The sequence below is a fragment of the Cheilinus undulatus genome, linkage group 20, assembly GCF_018320785.1.
Source record: "Cheilinus undulatus linkage group 20, ASM1832078v1, whole genome shotgun sequence".
Classification (NCBI taxonomy): domain Eukaryota; kingdom Metazoa; phylum Chordata; class Actinopteri; order Labriformes; family Labridae; genus Cheilinus; species Cheilinus undulatus.
The window spans coordinates 21,788,883-21,813,580 of record NC_054884.1 but is presented as its reverse complement, the minus strand read 5'-3'; the positions used below and the strand labels follow the sequence as shown (position 1 = coordinate 21,813,580).

General features: G+C 38.4%; 1 protein-coding gene across 3 annotated transcripts in view; it reads right to left on the bottom strand.

The window, feature by feature from the left end:
• Nucleotides 1–350: 350 nt before the first annotated feature.
• The window catches only part of afap1l2 (actin filament associated protein 1-like 2), a 62,008-nt gene continuing 37,660 nt past the window's right edge, over nt 351–24,698 (bottom strand). For 2 of the 3 annotated variants that reach the window (XM_041815263.1, XM_041815265.1), the window contains 16 exons: nt 17,353–17,452; nt 15,671–15,754; nt 15,114–15,325; nt 12,944–13,123; nt 12,761–12,844; nt 11,706–11,790; nt 11,489–11,593; nt 9,665–9,876; nt 5,289–5,434; nt 5,095–5,206; nt 3,824–4,069; nt 3,459–3,744; nt 1,974–2,147; nt 1,704–1,891; nt 1,444–1,614; nt 351–901 (listed from right to left, as the gene is read on the bottom strand). In XM_041815263.1, the coding sequence (XP_041671197.1) occupies nt 875–901; nt 1,444–1,614; nt 1,704–1,891; nt 1,974–2,147; nt 3,459–3,744; nt 3,824–4,069; nt 5,095–5,206; nt 5,289–5,434; nt 9,665–9,876; nt 11,489–11,593; nt 11,706–11,790; nt 12,761–12,844; nt 12,944–13,123; nt 15,114–15,325; nt 15,671–15,754; nt 17,353–17,452 (2,412 nt within the window). In that variant the 3' untranslated portion in view covers nt 351–874. The remainder of the gene's footprint in view (nt 902–1,443; nt 1,615–1,703; nt 1,892–1,973; nt 2,148–3,458; nt 3,745–3,823; nt 4,070–5,094; nt 5,207–5,288; nt 5,435–9,664; nt 9,877–11,488; nt 11,594–11,705; nt 11,791–12,760; nt 12,845–12,943; nt 13,124–15,113; nt 15,326–15,670; nt 15,755–17,352; nt 17,453–24,698) is intronic. The other variant, XM_041815264.1, reaches the window with a different exon arrangement.

The following is a 24,698-nucleotide window of genomic DNA, read 5'->3' as shown; positions in this document are numbered from 1 at the left end:
CACTGTTCCAGGTTTTCTCCATTTGTGGATAATGGCTCTCACCGTGGTTCACTGAGTGTTTTCTCATCTGTTCTTGAGTTTCTTTGGCATGATGTGTTGGTTTATAATATCTTTTAGCCTACTTAACTTTGTCAGTCAGGTTCTATTGAAGTGTTTTTTGGTTCAATAAGTCCAGCAGTAATCAGGCCTAGATATGAATTGTAAAATTCAGACTCAGCTTCCCAAAAATGCAGTTAATCCCAGTTAAATCATGATTTTGGTCTGAACTTTGAGCCCATGTTTTGGACAGATGTGAAGTACAGTCAAAAGGAGACATTGCCATAAAACAAGCTTCAGGCCTTTGCTGTTGTCAGTACATTTTTATTTGAAATACAAAGTGCATTTTTAGCTAGCAATACAAGCCAAAAGGCTGAATAATGGTGTAAATATATGTACATCTTGGCTACCAGCATATATGAACCAAGCTACAATCTATGGTGTACAAAATTTTGTCGAGGGCTGTTTTTGTTCCGTCTTAAACTTCAGTGGTATCAAATGTTTTGGCTGTGTTTTTATCATTTGTGCTTCATTATCAGGAAGAGTTGTCAGACTAGCCAAAACGCTACTTCACCTCATCATCATTCTTTTATGAGCAAAGGATGAAAACAACTTCAAAAGTCCTTAAAACAAAGATGATCCAGTGGTATAAGAGAAGACGGTTTGTGTATCTCCCTGATTGGCTCTTTGTAGTCAAGGAGGCGGTGGTGATGAAGGATCCTGATGAAAGTCTGAGGATTTTTATTAACTGACTGGTCCTTGGTATAGCACATTGTTGAAAGTTGGCCAGACCAAGGGAAACATGGATATGAGGGGTCAAAAGGCATTGGGGTTTCCTTTAGGTGGTTGATTTCTTCTCCCATTCCTGTCAGACACGAGATAACCTGACTGAGTACTTAATTATTACTCCCTACAGTTACAGTTTAGAAGATTATGTAATATGCAGAGTTAAAACAACAACAATGATAACTGTCATATATCTGGGAAAATATGCTGTAGTCCCATACCTGATCAACTGCTCATTAAGGCAAAGATCTAATCAGCCAATCACATGGCCGCAACCAATGCATTTACACCCTGTGACATCTTTCCTTAAATAAAAATGTTATAGGGTGGGACTGATTAATCCCTGTACTGTGACAGAATCAGCTGTAGTAAAAGAGGATATCAGAGCCAAGATGGCATGACTGTAAAACCATGTAGGTCTCTGGTGCTTCTGCAGGCTAAAACACAATTCAAACTGACAGACTTGCACACCAACCATGCCACTGCAAAATCAGTGGCAGTGGAGCTTTGTTACTGCAATGTTGTGTCTTTTTTAAGCACAAATATCTAATGAGTAAAAAGTGTAAAATTACACCTCTTGTACTTCTTCAAGGAGCTGCTAGGAGCTGTCTATGGTCTCACCTTGGCTTTCTGCAGGACTTTGCCCTTGGTGGCCATGATGGAAGCAGGTCTGTTCTTGAGCGCAGAGGCAGAGTTGACAGGGGAGCTGGGGTCTGTGCTGACGTTACTGTTGGAGGGCTGGGATGATGGCGATGATGATGTTTGATGAGTTGACAGGCTTGCTGTCTTATGCTGATAGATGAAATGGTAAAGAAGTCATTCAGCACAGAAGCAAAAAGACTCAGAATGAAGCTTTTCATTGACAGTGATTCAACACTCACTGTGGGCGTGTCCTGGAGGCTGCTGTCCAGCGTTGTTCCCAGTGTGAACGGCCCTGACTCAACCTTCTTCAAACACTCCTTCACTTCTACCAATTGCAGCTCTACTTCTACTCGACGCCGCTCTGCTTCCCGGCACGCCTCCTCCTTCTGTTTCAGACAGGCTTCTAATGAGGCCTGCTGCTTAGGATCTGAGGGGAACAGACAGCTTCCAATAATCACCATTACTCGTATAGTCAAAGCAGTAGGATTTTCCGGAAAAGTCAGGCGTACCTTGGCAGGCGCCGAGCTCCTCTTTGGTTTCTCTTCTCTGCTTCTTCAAGTTGGCCAGACTGCTCTTCACTTCCTCCCGTTCTTTCTCCAGGCGATCTCGATCGTCGATGTAGCGGCGCATGTCGGCCTCTGTGCGGTTCTTGCCAAGTTTGACCTCAACTGCCCCAGGACATCCTGGATAGAAAGTACTGAAACAGTAATTCCATGCACTAATACAGAATAATCTGTTAGTTAGAGCTCCGGTGGGGATTTTTGGTTTGGGTGATTTTGGTGCCCCCTGCTGTATCTCTTTGCAGATCTTGTCCTGTACATGTACTCAGACCTCATCAGAATTAACGACTTTAGCCAGATTTTGACCGGACAGCATTGTCATCACTGACAAACACTGGGCCCAAAATATGAATTTCGGCAGCCGCAAATGATCTTGTAGTGTGACATAATCAGTAATGCATCCAGAACAACCACAACCCAGTTTCAACAAGATTGGCTTAAGTATTTTTCTTGCACCTTGTATGACCCTGACCTATTGTCAATGACACGTATGCTGACCAATAGAAGCACACATAACCATATATAGCAAGGGTAACTTGACTAATTTTCTTGAAAATCCATTTGTACCTCAAGTTCTATTTGAGTGATAATTAGTCCAAGTATCCTTCTCTTGATACACAAGACTGCTATTATCGCACATGGTGCTTCTGTTGTAAACATGACTGATACTCCTTGGCCCACCTACCTGATCACCTATAAATGCTTGAACAGTCCTAAATAAGAATGCATTGCTGCAGCCCAGATACCCCTCCCCTCAGAACTCTCCTCTGGGCCTTGGTATTTTCAAAATAAAAGCTAACGATTGGTCTGTAAGCTTGAGTACATTGATTACAAGAGGTCCCAGCATAGGGTGACTGGTTGGGATCACACCTGTAGTGTTGACTGTCTGTTGGACTACATAGGTCAAGATTTCGTCACATGGTCTTGAAAAAAAACAAACATGTAGTCTGAACTAGCAGACAATTAGTGGTCTGTCAGTTCAGACTACATGTTGAACTGTGAGGCAAAGCTTTTATTCACCAGTCGGTTTCACGTTCCAGCTTTCATCTATAGTCAAGAGCTTTGGGTACTTACAGATACAAGCTTAAAGTCAGCTAGAAAGGAGCCAGCAGAGTTGGTTTGGGTGTGGGAGGAGACCCAGGACAGACCTATAACTCACAAAAGGGATCATATATATCCCTTAAGGCCTGGGAATGCCTTGGAATCCCACAGGAGGAGCGGAAAAACAATGCTTGGGAGTGGGATGTCGGATAAGTTGAAGAAAATTGTTGACTTTAGTGTTATGAAAAGGCACATTTTTCTTGAAACCTTAATTTCAACTCCAAATTGAAGCAGTATATTTGAGTGTAGTGGATGCAGTTTCCCACTAGAGGGAGCCACAGGAGTGTAAATTTACACATAACAGATGCAGTAACTCTTCTTCAACATCCTCACCTATGGTATGTGATTTGGGCCGCAGAGGTTGAGGACTGTGAGGGAGCCCGGTGGTGTTCTGCATCCCTAGACCTTTGTTATTGGTCTGTACCCCTGAGGAGGTGGAAGAGGAGGAGCTGAAGACCTGTGGGATCTCCAGCGTCCTCTTTGGGGTCTCCTGGTTCTGGGACAAGGGTTTGACAGGCTGAGTTTGTTGCTGTGGGGTATTTGGAGTTGAGGGGCACTCCTGTTCTGGCTTGCTTGTCGCAGAACTTGTTCCATTTAACACAGGCTCAGTCGAAGTTACCTAGAAGTAAAGAATGAAATATTAGGCCTGACAGCAACACAAGCAGATTTTATCTTCACATTTAAATCCCAGTTCCTACCTCTTTGTGCTGAGATGATTGCTCCTTTTGTTCTTCCACAGTGACCGGAGATTGTGCAGAAGTTTCTTTGGCAGGGACAGGCTTATTGGCACAGGACGTGTGGAGGAAGGAGCGCACAGGCACCAGGTCCAAGTAAATCCTGTTTTCACTGTCCTGCTCTGAGTCCTTGTTCTCCTGTGAGCAGGTTTCATTCTGTTGCTGGAGGTTGTTGTCCTCGCTGTCAGGCAGGACGCTCTCTTCAGCATCCTGTGATACAAAGAGGAGGAAGTTATGAGGTGGAGAGCAGCCAAAAGAAGTGAGAGTGAAAGTGAAATTTGAGTTGATTACAAAACAGCAGAGAGGCCACTGTCGATCCTAAATACAGCAACAGAACAGATGTTTCTACATATTTATTTTCTATTTAGAGTTTGCACCTTTTGCATCTTTAAATTATTTTATATGTGTAAATAAACTTAAATTAATAAGGGTTTAAACTGTGAAATACAGAAGCCCTAAGCACTCATAAATGTATATTTTATCTGCATCATTGCTGGTCAGTTGTGGTTGTTTCTCAAGATCTGGACCTATTTATGGCATTATCTGGAAATAACAAAGCTGGTTTCTCATGATAACATCCCAGTTGCCAAGAGTTTTTGGACAAAATGACTAACATGATCCCTTTCATCACAAAAAACTAATCCTCCTTTTAGCTGGCAGCTGAGAAGAGGATCAGGATAGGAGGGCTGAAATTCCTTCGAAGCGGGGAGGGCCAACCAAACCTGAGGGCGGTGCTAACTCCCTACATGACATCATGAGGCGAAAATCTGAGAATGGCCTGTTTTAAATGGTGGGGGGGGTCTGGTACTTGAGGTGATTGTGGACAGGCCAGGGGCACATATTTCTGGTAGAAAAGCCTGAAAAAGTGATTTTAGCATGATACGTCCCCTTTAAGTAGTGCTGTGGGTTTATTTTAAACTAAAGTCTCACTCTGATGTCCTTTACTCCCACTGTGAATCATTACAGAAGACATTTTTTTTAAAAGTATGCTGTCTGTCACTTTGTGACAGACCTCTACCCCCTAAGCAGTGTTTTTTTTCCCACATTAAAATAACACTTACAAGTAGCTAATCCTTGTGCAGATGGTTTCGTTTGCTTTTGAAGCACACAAAGACGCATTGGATATTGATTTTATTCTGATCATAAGCAACTAAAAACTCACCACTGGAGCTTTAAAGAAAAAAAGTTTCAGGTGTCTGATATTTTTTAAATTGTAATGTTAATCACAAATGTACCTCTGGATCTGCTATTGATGCCACGTCATCATACAGTTCATCAGAATTCTGAGAGATGGAGGGAGGGGTGTCGATGTAGGTGTTTGGCTCTGAATACCTCCTCTGCATCAAACTAAAAAGAACACAAACACATTTAGAGGTCTCTGTACTCACAAACACATCTCTGTAAGTGTTAACAAGTAGCAGGCTCTCACTATAAGGAAGTCTTGGCGGCATTTACGATGCTGGAGATCCTCTCAGCGTTAACATAGTCATATGTCAGCTCCTCTGGGTCCGTCTTCATCCCTGTCTGTGACAGCAGAAGGCCCAGCCAGTGTCCCATGTCTGCCGACGTCTTCGCCTGAAAGAGGGAAGTAAAGAAACAAGTGGAACAAAGTGATTTTGTAACATGCCAGCCACTTGCAACATCATGAGTATAAAAGCAGTTGATGGTTTCTGCTGCATGCCATCTGTCACTTTGTATTAATAAGATGATTGATAAGGCGTACTTTTCCAACAGTTTATGAAACATCAATCCTCAGCTGGGCAGAAATGTTCCAAAATAAAGTCAGACATGGTGAGTACCACTGGGAGAAATAAAAACACTCTGAGACTAGAGAAGTACTTAGTGAGACTTCAGTCTGTTTAAAGGAGGATTAAAGGATTTGTATGAAGGCCCTAAAAGTACATGCTTCTTAACACTTCATGAACTTGACTTTCCTGAATAATGAGTAATTTCCGGCCCTTTTCTCAGCATTTTTGTTCATTTATCTCAACATCTAGTGTTAACCATCTAAAATTTTGACTTAATTTCAACTGTTATCTTTAGATCTCAACATATTTAACTTGTCATCTTGAGGTAAATGTGTTTTTTGTGTGAAATCAAGTTAATTTCAGTTGTTCTCTTAGAGATATCAACTTTATTTTGGTGTTTTCTCATGGGTACACTATCATTTCTTCAGGACGACAAGCTAATCTCAAATGTTTACTTCTCAAAGGACTTTTTGCTTAACCTTTTTTTTTAAACTCTAAAGATAACACTGTTTTTGGTTTCTTATTATTTTGAGATAAATGAACTGGTTCCCCACTAATAATAAGTGCATTATCTTTTTTTTTTTTTTTGTTTATTTCTTGCCTTTTCATCTGAACTCGGGTTTTCAATGACCCAAACTTGATTTTATGCTTCCTAAAGATCTTGTCTTCTCTATCCAATCTTGAGATAACACAGATGTTTCTGTGATAAATTCACTTTACTTTTTTCTAGAGATTTAGTTACACTTTTTTTTTTCTTAAGATAACACATTTGTTGAAGGCGGTGCTAACATGCGCAAATATGGGCAATTGACCTATGGCTAAGTCCCGCCCTCAAACGCGATGAGCCAATCACAGTGTGTATAGTCACTCCAATACACTCAGACATCGGCTGCCTGGACGTCCATTGAAATGAATAGGAGAATGTCAGTTTTCGTTCAGTTTTATAAGTTTTTTTTGAGATTTTAAGTTTAAAAATGGTCAAACAGTGTTCATGGGGTACATGTGACTCCAACACAAGGTATCCTGAGAGGCTTGGCGATGGAGTGTATTTTCTACCCTTTCCTAAGCCACATCTAAACTGAGAAAAGTGTCTCTTTTGGATTAAAGTTTTGCAGTAGACTACAACATCAATTCAACGTGGATAAAATTAACATCTGTTCTAAGGTAAGCCAACATCATATTTGAGGCAGCATATTGTCACTTTGCTTGAAAGAAATATAAAGTTATCTTTAACTTCTCTAACGTTAGCTCCTAGCTGTGTTGTTTGTTGTGTCACGTTGTTGGAAGTTCATTGGTATTTTTTGTTGTAGTTTTCATTCTTTGGTGATTGTACATCATTGTTAGCTGTTGTCCAAAGGGCTCTAGTTAAACTAACGTCAACTTCTGGAGCTTAGCTTCATTAACCTATCTGTAATAGCAGAGATAACAAAGGTTGGCAGACGATATGCTGAATGATTCAATGTAAATACTGTAGCACCAAACGACACTCCAGGTAAAGATGGTAAAAAGGCCATTATATTTTTCTCATACTCTGAGCCAAAAACCTTAACTTCAGTAGCACTTTGATACTGATCCTTTATCTTATTGTCTGAGATTGTGATGGCAATGAGATGCGGTTTTTCACATTTGCACTGGGACCTGTAAATTTTAGCTTGTAACTGAAGCTTTTTATCAACCTTCTCGACAATAAAATCATCCCTCCAATGCGTAGTTTAGACCCTTTTGGTGACTTCTAGATGATATGTGATCTTTCTGTCTTCAAAAATCATCAATGGCCTCCTGTGAAATGTCTCCTACTGTGACAACTGCAATAGCGTCGGTCACTGAATGTTCATTGTTTGTCCGAGTGAGTGGAGGGGGCGTGGCTTAGCCATAGGTCAATTGCCTCAGGCCTTATGCTTCAAGGGGCCTAAAGATACATTCATTATAGATGTGCATCAAATATGAGATATATGTCGGAAATCAGTTTCAATGGTTAAGATGTGTATTTAGAGCATAAATAAGGGGCAAAATGTGGGCATCAAATAAGGTTTTGGTTCTCCAAAAAGTCTCTGGGGAGACCACTAGCCCCAAAAGCAAGGTCCAGGCCCCTCAAAACACCCATAAAATGTCTTCATATAAAGCAAATTCTAATTAGAATGACGCTTACAGACATTCTGAATCAATAAACTGGAGGATTCCTGTGAGTCAAAATGGCACACAGTAAATAAAAAATGTATGATTTGTGGCAATCCAACATCAATAGTGGGCATATAATTTTATTTCTAGTTACAACTGGCACAGAGACATGTTAATATGTGATTCTATGGCTTTGTTTCCTAATAGTTTTTGTCAGACAGCAATATTTCTTCACTGTGAGTAAATCAGTCAAAACACAAAGTATCGGTAGCTTTTCTGCCTCTCATCTGCAGAAACTAGGGATCCTGGGTTTTACAGGGGCGTAGAATGCACCAGTATGATTTGGCACCAGATTCAGGCAGAGAGAATACATGTTTTGTCTTAAAGTCTCAAAGGTAATCACTTTTTATAGATTTTGGGCAAAAACTATTAAACATTGTAATCATAAAAATAAGACTAGAATTAAAATTGCTGTCAAAATTAATACTGTGCACAGGGTGCACATTGTGCTGAAGTAAAAAAATTCTCAAGCTGGATTTCAAGCCATCTAATAGAAGGAAGTTCAGCCCACAGAAAGGAAAGTGGAAAAGTAAATCCTCTTGTCCCACTTTCCTGAGCACTATAATATGAGTTTAAAGACGTACCAGGACCTCAACAAGAAAGCTCAGATTTGGAAAGAAAGTTCTAACACTTTGGGCACATGGGGATTTTTTTTTTAAAGCATAAGAAATGTGTGATATTTATTGGCTGTAGCTAAATCATAGCCAATATTTCTCTCATATCATATCCAAGTGTACTGATCTCTGCTCTCTCTGACACCTCCTCAGGGGAAAAATGCTGGGGACCACCTCTGATTTTTGGGCAGATATGTAATAAAATATATAACAAAAAATATCCACTATCAAAAGCCACTCTCTGATTTTCATCCTAGTGACATCTTGCGCCAATTACATGTTTGTTTTTATAAACGTGGGTAAATTTTAGACAAATTAGTCAAGAAGCTCAGAATACCACCCAAAGTTATTTATCACTAGAAAGCTATAAAAAATAAATGTATGGATGTATGTCTTCTTTGGGCTTCCATAGATTTGACACATCTATTCTTTCACTGTTACACTGATAATAAGTCTGGTGATTTTTTCCCAGTTTTTTGGGGGGTAAATAAAAAGAACTATAACAGAGAAGTTACCATTATAGAAAGAGGAGTTTAGAAACCCTAAATGTGTCAGACAGATCCCTCCTGAAGACTAAACATGAAATTCCACTGGCTCCGACCAAACACTCTGGAGCAGGGTGGTACTGTGAGTCTAATGAGAAAGGGCGTAGCATCAGACCCCGAAATCCCAGAACATCCACACCCATCACACACTCATGAGCACACAAACATACAGACCACCCCTGTGTGCACACACACATTACATAGGCTGAGTTTGATGTCAGCAGTAAATGATTTCCAAATGAGAATAGGCATAAAAATGTTTCTCTTCTGAAAAATGCTGAAGTTTGTTATTTTTATACCAAATATTTTGCTACTGAAGACTTAGTAAGAGACTTCTGGATGTGAGGACTAAAGACATGCTGTATCATCCTCATATCGGCCTGGGGCTACAGATGAAAAATAGACTTTTTGGTGAATTTTTCCATGTCTTTCCATGTTAATTCAATAACTTTCACTATCTATATTAAATACACTAATTTAAATCCCACAAAATCATCTCTGGGTCTATATACTTTTAAAAAAAAAAAAAAAACACCCTTTCTGGCCCTCATGTAAAACAGTAACCCAGTACTTTTTAGTGTAACCCCTTCACTGACACATATCATTGTCAAAACTAGTACAAAACAACTGTAAATAGTTTGTTTTACCATCACAGAGGGATGTTACTTTTGGGTTTAGAGTGATGTTGGTAAGTAGCAGAAAAAAACAGCATTTGTCTACCTCCAGGGTTGCCAGCTGTGTGCCGTCCATATCGATCCTAAAGGAGTACAGATGCTCTGGGGTCGGGTCAGGCAAAACACTGCAGCCCCCCAGGGTCACAGCTGGTTGGCTCACTTTGTTCTTGCCCTTGTCCTGATAAAACCACAGCTGGCCGTTCTTGATCAGACACCAGCAGGTCCGCCACTGACTGTTCACCAACACATTGAGGTAGCCTGACAGAGGGACAAGGAGATGACTCTTTCATATGTCTGGTACATGAAAACTGCACATGAATTATTAAGGATTATGTGCTATTATACTGTTTGTTATTCTACCTATTTTACTATTTTTAGACCTCAAAACTGGGTGTTTATTTGTATAAAAATACTGATTATTATTGGTTATTGCTCTAAATGTTGCTCAAAACATTGACATTAAATCTGGTATGAATTTCACTACAAATGTGTCAATCAATAAACCATTCAAGTATGACTTCAGGTTCAAGTATCTTTAAAGTGCCCTAAAATGCACCTAAGAGACAGAACAGGTTTATTAAGGACTTAATAAACCTGGGCTCCAGGGCCACCCATAAGCGGGGATAAAGGGGAGAGCTTTCTGTGGCCCTGCCAAACAGGGGTGCATGGAGGTCAGCAAAATCATGATCTATTTTAAACCTAAACAATAATCTCTCTTATCAGTGCAGCAAAAATGAATTTATGTATTAATGCTGTAGTATAATATAGTCTTTTTGAAGATGTAAACCACTTTTCTTTAAACAGAATTACCTTTTTTAGGTAATGATAACAATGTTAACAGGCACATTGAACTAACCTATTTGCAAAGTAACCTAGACATCAAGATGCCAGTAAATAAATTAGAATAAACTTGGACAACTTTAGTGGAAATATTATAAAATAATTCTTAAAAATGCAAAAATGGATGCCAAGTGGCAAAAACTTGGTTAAAAGTGGCATAACGGGTTAAAAGTTGCAAAAGAAAGTGCCAAAAAAGAGGTTAATAGTGGATAAAAGAGGCAAAAATGGGCTAAAAAGTCACAAAAAAACAAACTGGTTAGCAGTGTTATTAAAGTGGCAAAAATAGGTAAAAAGTACCTTAAAAAGTGGCAAAAATGGATTAAAGGTGAAAAGTGGCAGAAAGATGAAAAAAGTAGCCACAACACTGGTGGAAATGGCTTTAACATTGCAAAGTGTGGCACAATAGAGGATAACACTTGCTAAAAAGCTGCAAAAATGAGTTAAATGTTGCAAAAAACATGGCAAAAAATAGGTTATTAGTGGATAAAAGGGGGCAAAAATTGAAAATAGAGGATAACACTTGCTAAAGAGCTGCAAAAATGAGTTAAAAGTTGCAAAAAACATGGCAAAAAGAGGTTATTAGTGGATAAAGGGGTAAAAAATGGGTGAAAATTATGTTTAAAAAATGGCAAAAATGGGCTAATAGTATTAAAAGAGGGAAAATGGGTTAAATGTGGCAAAAGTGAAGAACATGGGTTAAATGTGGGTGAAAAAAAGTGGCAACAACGACCTTTAAAGGTTTAAAGTGGCCAAAATTAATGAAAATGGGTTTTAAGTGGTGAAAACAGGTTAAAAGTGGCAAAAATGAGTTGAAAATGGCTTACAAAATGAACTTTTTAACAATTTGGACATCAGACCCAATTATAATTTGACACACTTTTCAGCTCCAAAATGAGGTAACAGTTTGCTAGGATGCTAGCACTAATGCTACAGACCCAACACACATGCAATGATATTCTCAATAAATCTTAACTGGGGAGGCCCATTCACTGTTTTTTGTCAAGGGGATAATCAGGCCTGCTGGGCTTACCTGAGGTGTTTACACATTTCTCCGGGCTCTCTAACAATGATGTTTTTTTCTTGCCAATATTCATGAGGTTGCTGAATTTCAGGCCTGCGCTATATTTTTTCTTCACTGTGGAGGAGAAAAAAAAAAAATGTCAACATGTAAATATGTAAATAACTTTTTTTTTTATAATCAGAAACCTGCTTAGACTGAGATTTCAAAGCAAAAGAAAGTGACCCACCATCTTTGATTTCAGGAGTTTCGGCATGGCTGTCAGTGCTGCTGCCACTTTCTGAAGCTACTGAGTATCTCTCGCTCAAATCTCCCTGAAATGGAAATTAATATTTTGGTAATTTACAAAGATTCTCGTTGGAATATATAAGATATGAGAAAGTAGAAAGAAAGCTGCATTTCCATTACACAAAGTTTAGATCAGGGATTTTTGAATGAATAAATCTTTAAAATCTGTTTTACTTGACTTTACACCCAAAAGTTCCTTGCAAAATAACAACTTTTTTTGTGCCTTGATAAAACCTATCTAACTTCAGACCCCAATCTTCAGACTTGGAATCATTCCGGTAGCACTTTATTATAGTGGGCCCTAATTACCTAGTAATTTGATAGAAATAAGAGTAATTATCTAGTAATTTCTGAAGAATAAGGTGATAATTGCACGTAACAAGTTGGCGTTATACCAAGCAATTTTCTGGTAATTACGTGGTATTTTACCATTACCCTAAACCCTAACCCTACCCTAAAAATGACTTGACAATTATTCAGGAAGGACTCACTTTGATTTAGGGGCCAAAATTTAAAATACCTGGTAATTATCAAGCAGCTTCTATAGAACATAATCATCTTATTTCTAAGAAATCACTCTGTAAAATAGCTAATTACCAAAGATCTGACTCAATTTTATGAGGATTAGGTTTAGAGGATTAGGGTTAGGGTAAAATGCCACCTTATTATCAGAGAATTGTCACAATATTCAGAGGAATTACTTGATAATCAACACATTATTACTAGGTAAATACTTCCCTAAAACTGCCATGTTTATGAGTTATTACTCTGTAAAATTCCAAATTATAACTATGCAATTACCACCTTATTCTTGAGAAAATACTAGATCATTACACTTATTACTCTAAAATGACTAGGTAATTAGGGCCCATTAAAACAAATTGCTACCATAGTTTATGGAGCTTTACGTGAAAACGCAGCCATAAACTCCTCAGATCTTCTTAAAGGCTGTCTGACCAAAGACAGAAAAGTTTTCTTCAGAAGTTGACACTGTACCTTTGTACAAATGAGCCTTGGGGAGTCTGACACTGAGTGGGGTTCACAGTTTTCAGCTGGTTTTGGACTGATCTCATGAATCACCTAATGACAGACAGAAGGTTGATTGTTGTCAACATGAAATAAATTACTACAAATGTACTATTTAAAACAAGGGAACAAAGCATTTTTGGATGAGCTTACTCTGAGCCAAAGCTCTGTCTGCTCCTTGCTCTGAAGACCCAGCACGATGGCCTCCCCTCCCACAGGAATGATCTTCAGTTTGTGCTCTTTTCTCTTTAGCTGCTTCTCTTTGTAGACCACAGTACAGCCCAACAGACTCACATCCAGCAGAGGTGTCTGCTCCTTAGAGCTCTTATAGCACTGAAAGCGGCAGAGATAACACTGATTTGACTGGGCTGACTGTAAGCAACAAATAGCCTGCAATGAAAAACTCAGTAGAATTTACAGTGATATTACACAAGATCTTTTTAAAGGTCTTACAATCCCTTAATGATTTAGCATAAAAGACAAAAATTAGACTTGTAAATCACTGGATGAAATAATATTGAGACTGACTTTCATGTGGTTTCCTGCTGTAATGTACTCTGGGGAATGTTCCTTAAAGTATTTTAATATTAACACAGCCTTGAAGCTGAGTAGTTACAAGGATCATCACAATCAGTACTGCACCAGCTAGGCCTACTGTAGGCTACAAACTGGTTAAAAGAGGAAAAAGAAAACACAGGAAAATAAATACTTTCAAACAATACTTCAACATGAACTGAATTTAATTAGTCTGCTCTATTTTTTCAAATAATATGACTATGATTATAATTTTGTACTATCTGTGCCTTAATTTCTGATATAATAATAGAGGCTAGCTTAAAAGGCTAACCAGGAGGGCAGCTAGCATGACTAAAACAAACAACAAACAACAAACAACAAACAACGTTGTAAACATTTTCCTCAGGACAAACAGATAACTCATTCATACAGACTAATGTGCACTGCCAGAGCTGGTTAACTCACAGCCTCAGTTTAACAAAGCAACAGAATGTAAGCTAACCGGCTTTGCTAATTATAGCTTTGAAACAGTAATAGCCCATAATTGTCACTTTAGCCCCCAGCTGACATTTTTGTAACCAGAAGACAGGTAATTTGCATACAAACAAACTTAAGAGAAGCTTATCAATGTACTTTTTAACCCAGCAGAATGCTCGGTGTTTTTCTTGTAACATAGCCTTAAAGCTAGGCTAACTTACTAGCTCTAGCTCTCAGCTAAACTGTTTTAACTTCATTTTTTTTTACAACTAAGGGGTGAAGAAACAGACTGCAAACACAACATTACATATTGCCATCCAATTAGGGTAAAAGTGTGGACATGTTAGGTGACATTTTTAGCCTTGAACATCAAGCGCATCAAATAACAGCTCAACATTTACTGTACTTCAGTTTAGATTCAGATTTACAATCATTGTCTTCTGTCTTTTTTTCTCCAATCAAGGAAACTTCATTATCCATCATAACAGAAAATTGTCTTACCTTGTTGCTCCACTTAATTAACTAGGTAGTGGCCAACTCTGTCCACTACTTGGTGCTGGTTTGCCTGCATATTAGTTGATATGATTCTCCCCCAAAAACTAATTTGGCACTGACAGGAATTATGAAACACTCTGTAGGGCTGAGGGCTTCTTAACACATATTGTAGATCTTATTTTCTTCATTTTACTAATTTAGTCATGATTTAAGTTCTGGCCCAGCTAGCATATTGACCAAAACAACCTACTTGTTCAAATTCCAGGGTTCTGGTATTTATTTAGAGAGAGTCATAATAGACTATGGTATACTCCCAGAGTTTCCCACACTTGCAGTGCTTTAAAGAGTTTTGCCCCTTCGTGATTTCTTGGTGTTTTTCATATTATCACACTTGAATATTTCAGACCACCAAATGAATTTTAATAATAGACAGACATAATCTGAGTAAATAAAAAATGCAGTTTTTAAATGATGATTTAATGTATTTGGGGAAGAGCAATCCAAACCTACCTGGCCCTAAACCTAATAACTGCAAGGAAGTGTTTAACGTACGACTTTAAACACACAGATTAAGGTGTAATATGTCATGTTAAAAATCAATTGTCATACGTGGTCAGCCACTCAGTTCATAAAGGGAGTGATGTTATTTGGGTGTCTTTGTCCAACACACTGTCGATGAATACTTTCAAATCCACAGAAACATAAAATAATAAAACACACAGAATGGTGTACTGATTTAGTGAACTTTAGTAACTCATACAGCATTTACACCCTACCCTTTACAAAGCCCTCTGTAATCGTAGCTATACCTATGCTGTATATCGTGTTTACATACCAGCAGGCGATGATCTTTGATAACACAGAGCTGTTTGGCCCACTGCCCCAACCATTTCTTCCTCCACAGGAAAGCACAGATCCGAGCATCCTTCATGAGCTCAATGGATGCCTCAGCTGACGGCCACTGGTGCTGAGCTGATGGCGACTTCCCTCTGGTCACTTCTTCTTCATCATATGACTCATATGAACTGCTTACTGCCTCTCCGTCATCTAGGAAACAAATAAAGGAGATGGGATACTATGACCTAAGAAAGTAATCAATGATGGCATTATAAATTAGTGCGAGGGACCAAAAGAAGATGATGATTATAACTTGAACTTGATGGCCTTTTGTTGCAATCTGGCTGCAAATAAAACATTAAAGCAGTGATGAAAACAAAAATTGATAAGATGGGAGTGACTGATGACACATGAAGCTTTTTGTCTACATGCAAGACACTGGTCATGCTGGACAGTATGGTTGGAGGGCCTTATTTCTTCTTAAAACGCAAGCAGCTGCAAGACAAAGGCATGCTAATCGTAGACAAACACATCTATTGATAGAGAGGTAGCTACCCCTATTGATAACGGCATAGACCACACTGTCAGAGCTCTGTACTCGCATCCAGGGCCCTGAGAGGAGGCCCAAAGAGTCCAGATCTGCATACCATTAAAGGAAGCAAAAACAAAGACAAGAGGGAGAAGAAAAAGAAGGAAACTAAAAATCAGTGGGAAATGACAGTTTCAGCCTTAACCTACAAACCATTATTCCCAGTGAAAAATGGATGCACTTTGTGAAGACCTATTTTTGTTTTTTATTTAATGCAAATATCTCACAACATACCTTACCATGACTAAGTTATTGTGCATTTCCTATTTAGGATATGATGTCATGTAGGTTGATCTCCCATTTTCTTTGGATTGTGTGTCTAGATAGTTGCTGTGACTGGTGATCAGTCCAGTCCAGGGGGTACCCTGCACTTCACCCAAGGACAGCTGGTATAGGCTCCAGCCCCTCAGAGACCCCAAATGGGATAAGTGGTGTAGTAAAGGATAGATACATGCATGGCTTGTTTTTTTGTCTAGGAGGGGAGGCTCTGTGTTATTTATCTCTCACTGCATGCTCATTCAGGAGAGCAGAAGCACCGCAGCTCCTTAGGTTTTACAGCTGCAGCCGATCTTTGGGCAATCCAAGATCTCTTCTTTACCACCTCGTGTTGATCCTTCAGATGTCAGAGTATTCCTTTAGCTCCATAATTGGAACCTGTCATCTGGGTTTGCTTTTGCAAGTACATTTTTCAGTGACTTTTTTGACTTTGCCCATACTTTTTCTAATACTAACTCACTCACCGTCATTCTGCACCATTACCTCCTGTTCAATAAATTTCTTTTAACTTCCACCTTGGCTCATGCTCTGCTTCTGGGTCCCTGTCAGGTGATCGTCACACCTGTGGGCCGAGTATTCTACAGCAATGCTGAAGAAATCTCTCACTGTCATATGGGAAACTGAAATAACTTATTCAGCACAGCTAAGCACATTTAAATGAATGTAATTCTCTTTATAGGACGTGGTGTCTGGGTGCGGTGGTGTATTGCTACCTGAGTACTTGAAAATAGTTTCGTTTTTTCTGTCAGGTCATGCTGAATGTGAAACCATGTTCTCAGAAAACAGGCCACAGTTGAGAGCATAGGTGCAATGGTGTTGTTTTGTTGTCCTTACACATCTAAAGATTTTATTTAACAAGAAATACGTTATAGATTGGAAATTACCACAAAATATCAACTGTCGAAATTATTTTTGAGAAGGGATTTTAAGGTTTACAAGATATGACTCAAAATAATGATCTTACAGTTCTTCCTTAATGAACAGCCTCAGGATTAAACCAGTGATTATTTGTTTTTTTTAAATACAAATATTATAAATAGTATAACCGAAAAGAGTAAACCGTTTATGTTAGCCTTGTTCAACACATGAATCACTATATCAACAAAATTTTGAAGCATCTTTTTTTTTAGGTAACAAAGTAAGGTTCAACTGCTTAGCAAGATCTCCTTTTTCAGGGTAAGTGGCGTTAGATAACCCCAAAATACCTTTAGTATGCCAACATATTGAAATATATTATTTACACCTGTGCTTAAATTCAATTAAAAAAAAGAAAAACATTATGAAAGGTCTAAAATGTTGAGTATATTTGAAGCTTCTTATGCTGGGCTGTAATATGAACATTCAAAGGAGGATTATATTAAAAGCTTCTTACCATTGAAGGTTTCCTCGTAGGGCTGAGCCTCCTCGTAGTAACTCTCTGTATTTTCTGCAGATGGAACAGGAACTGGAGGTAAGGGGAACGGCTCCCGACCCTAAAAGAAGAGAGAAGCATGGGTGAAGTGTTTTAATCTAGCAAATTGATTTAAGTTGCATGCCCTGCAACCATGAAGCCTTCGTCGAAGTATATAAAACACTTAAGTACACACACTCTAGTATTATCAACATGTGTTCTCCCTGCAGGCTGATAATCCAGCTGTCACTGCAGGAGTAAGCAGGGAAAGCCTCATGTAACCAATCCTTGTCTGACCCCGTGCACTAAAGACTTACATGCTTGCCTTAAGGGAAAAGTGTGTGTGTATGTGTAGGCATGGAAAGTAGAGGGAGGGTGCGTATTCTAATGTGTGTGGGGGCCTGGTGGCTTTCCTGAAATCAATCAGCAGTCTGGCTTCACTTCTGTCTTTCTTGTCTTCTCCTGTGTGGTAAAGACTGTCTGTTTGCAAGGAAACAGCAAACTCTCTGCTGTTTTGGACTGTTTTCATTACTGTACTATATAATGAGCCACATAATACAACATATGCTGGAGACTTCTGTCATCACTTTTTTCTTACTTCACTAACTTTTCCTACTGATGAAGTCTTTATCTAAATGTGTCAGCATTTATACCTTATAAGGATGGCAGGACCTATGTTTTTCAATTTTATTTAAGCTGTATCCACAAATATTAACAGATAAACTGGTTCTGCCTCTGTTTCCTTGGAATAAAGGGAAACACCAGAAAACTTGTCAGACAGTTAGGAAGGGATTTGGAAACTTTCCTTGAATATGTTTATTTTTATTTCTTTGTTTATTTGGATCCCCATTAACTTCAGCATTCACTGGAATCTGTTCACTTTTTTCATTTTGACAATACTATTTACACAACCACATTAACTTTGTTTTTCACAATTCACAAACACAGCACACAACATAAATATAATCCAAAATGACCACAAATATTCAATGAAATACAATAATGACAAGTGGCACAAAATTAATGAATAGATTAATTAATCATTGTGGATACTTTTTTGCATCTATTATGTGGTTTGAATGTATTTTTTTCCTCTTCTTTTGGATTACAATCTTTCTGCAACTGTGGTATTGAGCTAACAGGCAATATCCAACAAATGGATTACAAATGAACTATCTAATTAACTATGTTATGAACTAACAAACAAAATAACTATGTAACAACGTAACTAGGTAATGATCAAACAAACTAATAAACTACCTAGATAATGAACAATCAAAATAGCAAATAAAGAAGCTAACTAGCTAACAAGCCTATCAACAAGCTACCTAACTTTGTAATGAACAAACCTAACAAACTAAATAACTTTTAACTAGTTAATTAACAACCTAACCAACAAACTAGCAAACAAACCAACGATCAACTACCAAATAAACAAGCTAGCTTACTATTAACTAGCAAATAAACAAGCAAACTAGCTAACAAGCTATTAAACTAACTTCTTAGGAAATAAGTAAGCTAACAAATGAACTAACCAAAAAAAAACTAACTTACAATTATCTAGTAAATAAGTAACAAACTAGCTTACTATGAACTAGAAAATAAAAAAGCTAAACAACTAACAAATAAAGAAGCTAACAACCTAGCAAATAAGCACACTTTCTTACTATTAACAAGCTAATAAACAAGCTAACTGCCTAGCAAATAAACTAGCTAACTAATGAACTTACCAAAAAAATAACTTACTATTAACTAGTAAATAACTAACAATCTAGCTTATTATTAACTAGAAAACTAACAAGCAAATTAACAATCTAACCAACTGTCAAATAAACACACTAACTAACAAACTAACTTACTTTTAACTAGTTGATAAACAAGCTAACTAACAAACTAACTTTCTTACTATTAATTAACAAATAAACAAGCTAACAAACTAACTTTATAACAATTAAGTAAAAAACAAGCTGATTGTTGTTTTAAGTGTAAAGAGTGAATAAAGAAGAAACTATTTGTTCAAAAACAAGGTTAAGAGGGCTAAATGCTTTGTTTGACTTTAAGAATGCTAGGTTGGCTAGCTGTTTTCCCACTTCAAGTCTTTATACTAGGCTACTCATCAATTAGAAATTACCTTTTTACATGCATAAAATTAACTGTTTCTTTAAAAGTATAGTTAGAGCTAGAAAAATAGTATGCAACAGTCATTTAAGTGTACAGAGCAAGATGACTACCACTACACAAACAAGTGTAAAAATACTTTTTATTTGGCGAAAAATAATTGACCAGCTCTAGCTCTTGGCTTGAACTGTTAATTGTTTAATTTTTCTTCACTTGGTAGTGAAGCAACAAACTGTAAACTGACTTAACATCCAGTATATTTCACTCATATCTGAACATGAATTGGGTCTAAAATGTTTGTTGATGAAATATGCAGTCATGGACTTAAGTATTGGCACCCCTGGAATTTTTCTAGAAGATACACCATTTCTCCCAGAAATTGTTGCAATTACAAATGTTTTCGGTATATACATGTTCATTTCCTTTATGTGTATTTGAACAACACAAAAAATCAGAAGAAAAACGACAAAATTGACATAATTTTACACAAAACTTAAAAAATTGGCCGGACAAAATTACTGGCACCTTCAACTTAATATTTGGTTGCACACCCTTGGGAAAAAATAACTGAAACAAATGGCTTCCTATAACCATCATCAAGCTTCTTACACCTCTCAAATGGAATTTTGGACCACTCTCCTTTTGCAAACTGCTCCAGGTCTCTCAGATTTGAAGGGTGCCTTCTTACCACAGCAACTTTGAGATTTCTCAAAGGTGTTCAGTGGGATTTAGATCTGGACTCATTGTTGGCCACTTCAGTACTCTCCAGCTTTGTCTCTAACCATTTCTTAGTGCTTTTTGAGGTATGTTTGGGGTCATTGTCCTGTTGGAACACCCATGACCTCTGACGCAGACCCAGCTTTCTGACACTAGGCCCTACATTGTGGCCCAAAATCTTTTGATAGTCTCCAGATGTCATGATTCCTTACACACAGCCAAGGCACCCAGTGCCAGAGGCAGCAAAACAAGCCCATAACATCTTTGAACCTCCACCATGTTTGACTGTGGGTACTGTGTTCTTTTCTTTGTAGGGCTCATTCCATTTTTTGTAAACAGTAGAATGACGTGCTTTTCCAAAAAGCTCTACCTTAGTCTCATCTGTCCACAAAATGTTCTCCCAGAAGGATAGAGGCTTACTCAGGTACATTTTTGCAAACTCTCTTTGTCAGCAGTGGGGTTCTCCTCGGTCTCCTGCCATAGCGCTTCATCTCATTCAGATGACGACATATGGTCCAAGCTGACACTTTTGCACCCTAAGTCTGCAGGACAGCCTGAATTTGTGTGGAAGTTGACTGAGGATGTTTATCTACCTTTCCAATTATCCTGGTTGCATTCTTTTGTCAGTTTTTCTCTTCTGTCCACATCCAAGAAGATTATCGACAGTTCCATGGATTATAAACTTCTTGATTATATTATGCACAGTGGACAAAGGGATTCAAAGATCTCTGGAGATGGTCTTGTAACCTTGAGATTGTTCATATTTTTCCACAATTTTGCTTCTTAAGTCCTCAGATGACTCTTGGCTCTTCATTCTCATCTACATGCTTGGTGTGACACACAGGCACACAACACAAAGGTTGAGTCAACTTTTAGACATTCTAACTGGCTTCAGGTGTGATTTCTAGATTGCCAGCACCTGTTACTGCCACAGGTGAGTTTAAATGAGTGATACTCATGCTTGAAATAAAATGATATACCCACAGTTTTAAAAGGGTGCCAATAATTTTGTCCGGCCAATTTTTTTTGAGTTTTGTGTAAAATTATGTCAGTTTTGTCTTTTTTCTTCAGCTTTTTGTGTTGTTTCAATGCACATAAACAAAATAAACATGTGTATACCAAACAAAATTTGTAATTGCAACAATTTCTGAGAGAAATGGTGTATTTTCTGGAAAAATTCCAGGGGTGCCAATACTTTCGTCCTTGACTGTAGCCTAAAGAACAACTCCAAAGACTGCAAGCTACTAATATCATTTTGAAGGTCTTTAAGAGATGCTTTGCCACTGATATAAAGAAGTGTGAATTTTAACTGTTAATGAACTAATATTAATTTGAAATGTTAAAATATAGCAATGGAAATTTTAAGATATTCCCATGAGGTACTTGAGACAAGACTATGGTTTTGCTATTTGATATGACCACAGAAGTTTTACATTACATTTTCATATGGCCTGTCACATTCAAATAGCCCATCGGATATTTGCTGGAAATTCTGGAGAAACATATCTGATAATGTGATCAGATAATTACAGAATATGTCTGAGGAATGCTGGCATGATTTGACTTGAACACTTCAAGCATATCTTCACCCTTCTCTGAATAAGATTACTTTTGAGGAGTCAAGCCATCAGGTGAAAACATGATGTTGGAATTTCTTCACTGATAGGCATCCTTTATCTTTCATGCTGTGGGCAGAAGTCTGACAATAGCCTCTCAGATACTGTATCTTCTGTGGCAGGCCCAGGATGGCTGATATGCAAGTTTCAACTTGGCATATAGAACTAAGAGGACATACCAGATCTGAAAATCCAGTGGGTGCCTGGGAAGATAAAATCTTTATTTTCTTTTAGGTATAGAGAAGAAACATCTCAAGAAAAGGATGCAGCAGACAGATTGCTACAGCAAGATAATTCTCCTGGCAAAGAGGGGTGTAACAGAAATGGCATGTTATGCTACAGATAGCATAAGTCACCTCAGGGCCCAATATGTACACTCAAGTTGCACAAGTCCAATTTTGCTTGATATAGTTTAAAACTTTTTCTCAAGTGAACTTTGTGAAACCCCAAGAGGTGAATGACAAAAAGGCAATTTCCTAACTACATCTAATGTTTCCTCCCACCAATGATCTGAGCACGCTGTCTGTGTTACTTCATTTTCACTGCGTTTACCCCAAGGCTGTCATATTCTCTGTAAGATCATAGAGGTTTGAAATATAAGCCTGAAGCAGAGGAGCTGAATATATCATGCAAACCATGCCTTAGGGAGGCTGGCTCTGTGGAAAATTTTGAACTTTTGCAAAGTTAAACATCTTTTAAGTTTTTCATGAGATCAGAGTTTGTTAAATTGAGTGTGGAGAACAGTTTGATTCTGCTAAAAATATTCCTTTTAGTGCAAAATAACCCTGATATCAACTTTCTGAGTTTGATAGTTTGGCATGTAGCAATGCCATCTTGTTTTAAAAAAAAAATGAATAAAATGGAAGGGAAAAATAGGATGTCTGGTGGTTTCCAGACTGTGGTGGGTCCTCAACTACAGATGTTTTGTGAGAAAACAACAAAAAACATAATTTCAGTCTGTTTATACAAAAATCAGCACGTCATCATTTAAAATGTAGGCTGTTGCATTCATGGGAATGCCCTGTTTGTGAGCTCTTTCCCCACCATATCACATCATCGATCAAATGCATTTCCAGTAATACAGAGCAGATGCCGAATGTTGTCTTTATGACTGGCGTCATGTCATGATCAGCATACAGTCCCAGTGACGATGACTTGTTTCTGTGATTAGCCTGCATGCCAGAGGGTGTAGGAAAAGGATCCACATGAAGAACTGCGTGGGACAGAGATGTTATCACTGCGGTTTGAAGAAGGTGGAGCAACATCAGTTCTACATTACGGAGCTGTTGTGGATTTCTCATAATGCAAGTGTCAGCAAATGTAAATGTCAGAATGTAGCATGAGTTACAGTTTTCTCTCAGCAGGATGATGCAATAAAAGGAAATATTAAGAGAAGAAAATAAGCAGATTTAAACTAGAAAGACTGGGTCAGATATTGACCGGTGACCAGTCCAAGGTATATCCCTCTTGTTTGTGCTATCTGGCTGGGAACTAAGCCAAAACATTTATAGCTCCACCTCCTGGCTGGCTGCAGTTTAGTCATAAAGCCTGCCTCCTCCATGTTAACGGATGGGACATGGTTCATGCTATATGCACTATATGGACAAAAATATTCAACTGCCTGACCATTACACAGGGACTGAGGTTAGGGCTCTGAGAGGCCAGTCAAGTTCTTCCACACCAAACTCATCAATCCATGTCTTTATAGCCCTTGCTTTGTGCACTGGGGCACAGTCATGTTGTAATAGAAAAGGACCTTTCTAAACTGTTGCCATAAAGTTGGAAGCATAGCATTGTCCAAAATGTCTTGGTATGCTAAAGCATTAAGACTGTCCTTACCGGGAGGCAAGGGGCCAAGCCAAAACCCTGAAAAACAGCCTCATTCCATGGTCGCTCCACCAAACTTTGGCACAACGCAGGCCAAACCTGCTTTGAGGATAACAGCTTCTGATGCACAAACATGACCTCAGATGACCAGGCCAGAATTTACCTCATTACAACATGTCATAACTGCATGCGACACAAGGACCTGTCTGCAGCAAAATCAGCCAGACTACACTGATTGTAGCATATTGTAGCTTCTTGACAGGACATGTGCAATACATGATTTCCCCCTTTGCCCCCCTTTTGTTGCCCCTTTCATAGAAATACATGCATAAAATTAGTCAAATGTAAGAAAAAAACTTGATCACTTGGTAAGATTCATGCTGAATTCAAAGTTATGCTATTTTGACAATGGCTGTGTTCAGCTATGCTTTAACAACCCTCAGGGAGAGTGGGGTTCCCTGGTCTCTGGCACCTTCAGTTTGAGGGTCGAGGGCAGAAAAAGTTTGGGAACCCCTGGCCTAGAGTACCATCCAGCCAGGTAGTAGGGTTTGTCACAAGCCCCTGGTAGTGCCGTGAATGTCCTAAGGGCATCCAAACCATCCAAACATATTACCAGGGGTGAAAAGGCCAGAACAAAAGAGATGCTGTCGAGCTTGACCTTGGCTACACATGTGTGCCTGATTCTGACCACCCCCTCCCTCTCCATGCCCACGTTGAATCCTTATATGTCTAAAACTTCTGCACATGACTGTATTTTAAAAACATAATGGAGGGTGCTGACTGACACAGATTATACACACATTTATTCAAAGAGACTCATCAATCTAATAGTTGTCAGTGACATGCTATGGTTAAAGTAAGTTTTAAGTGTTACATGCTGTAGCTTTAAGGCTGGTCTGAAACTCAATTAAAAAGAGTGATTGCTCTGACTGAAGACTTTAAAGTCAGACACAACAACATTAACAGTTTAAACTGCTCTGTAGTGAAAAAAACTGCAGTTTCAGGCATCTGTTATTAATTAAAACAAAGAGCCAGGCATTCCAGAGCAGC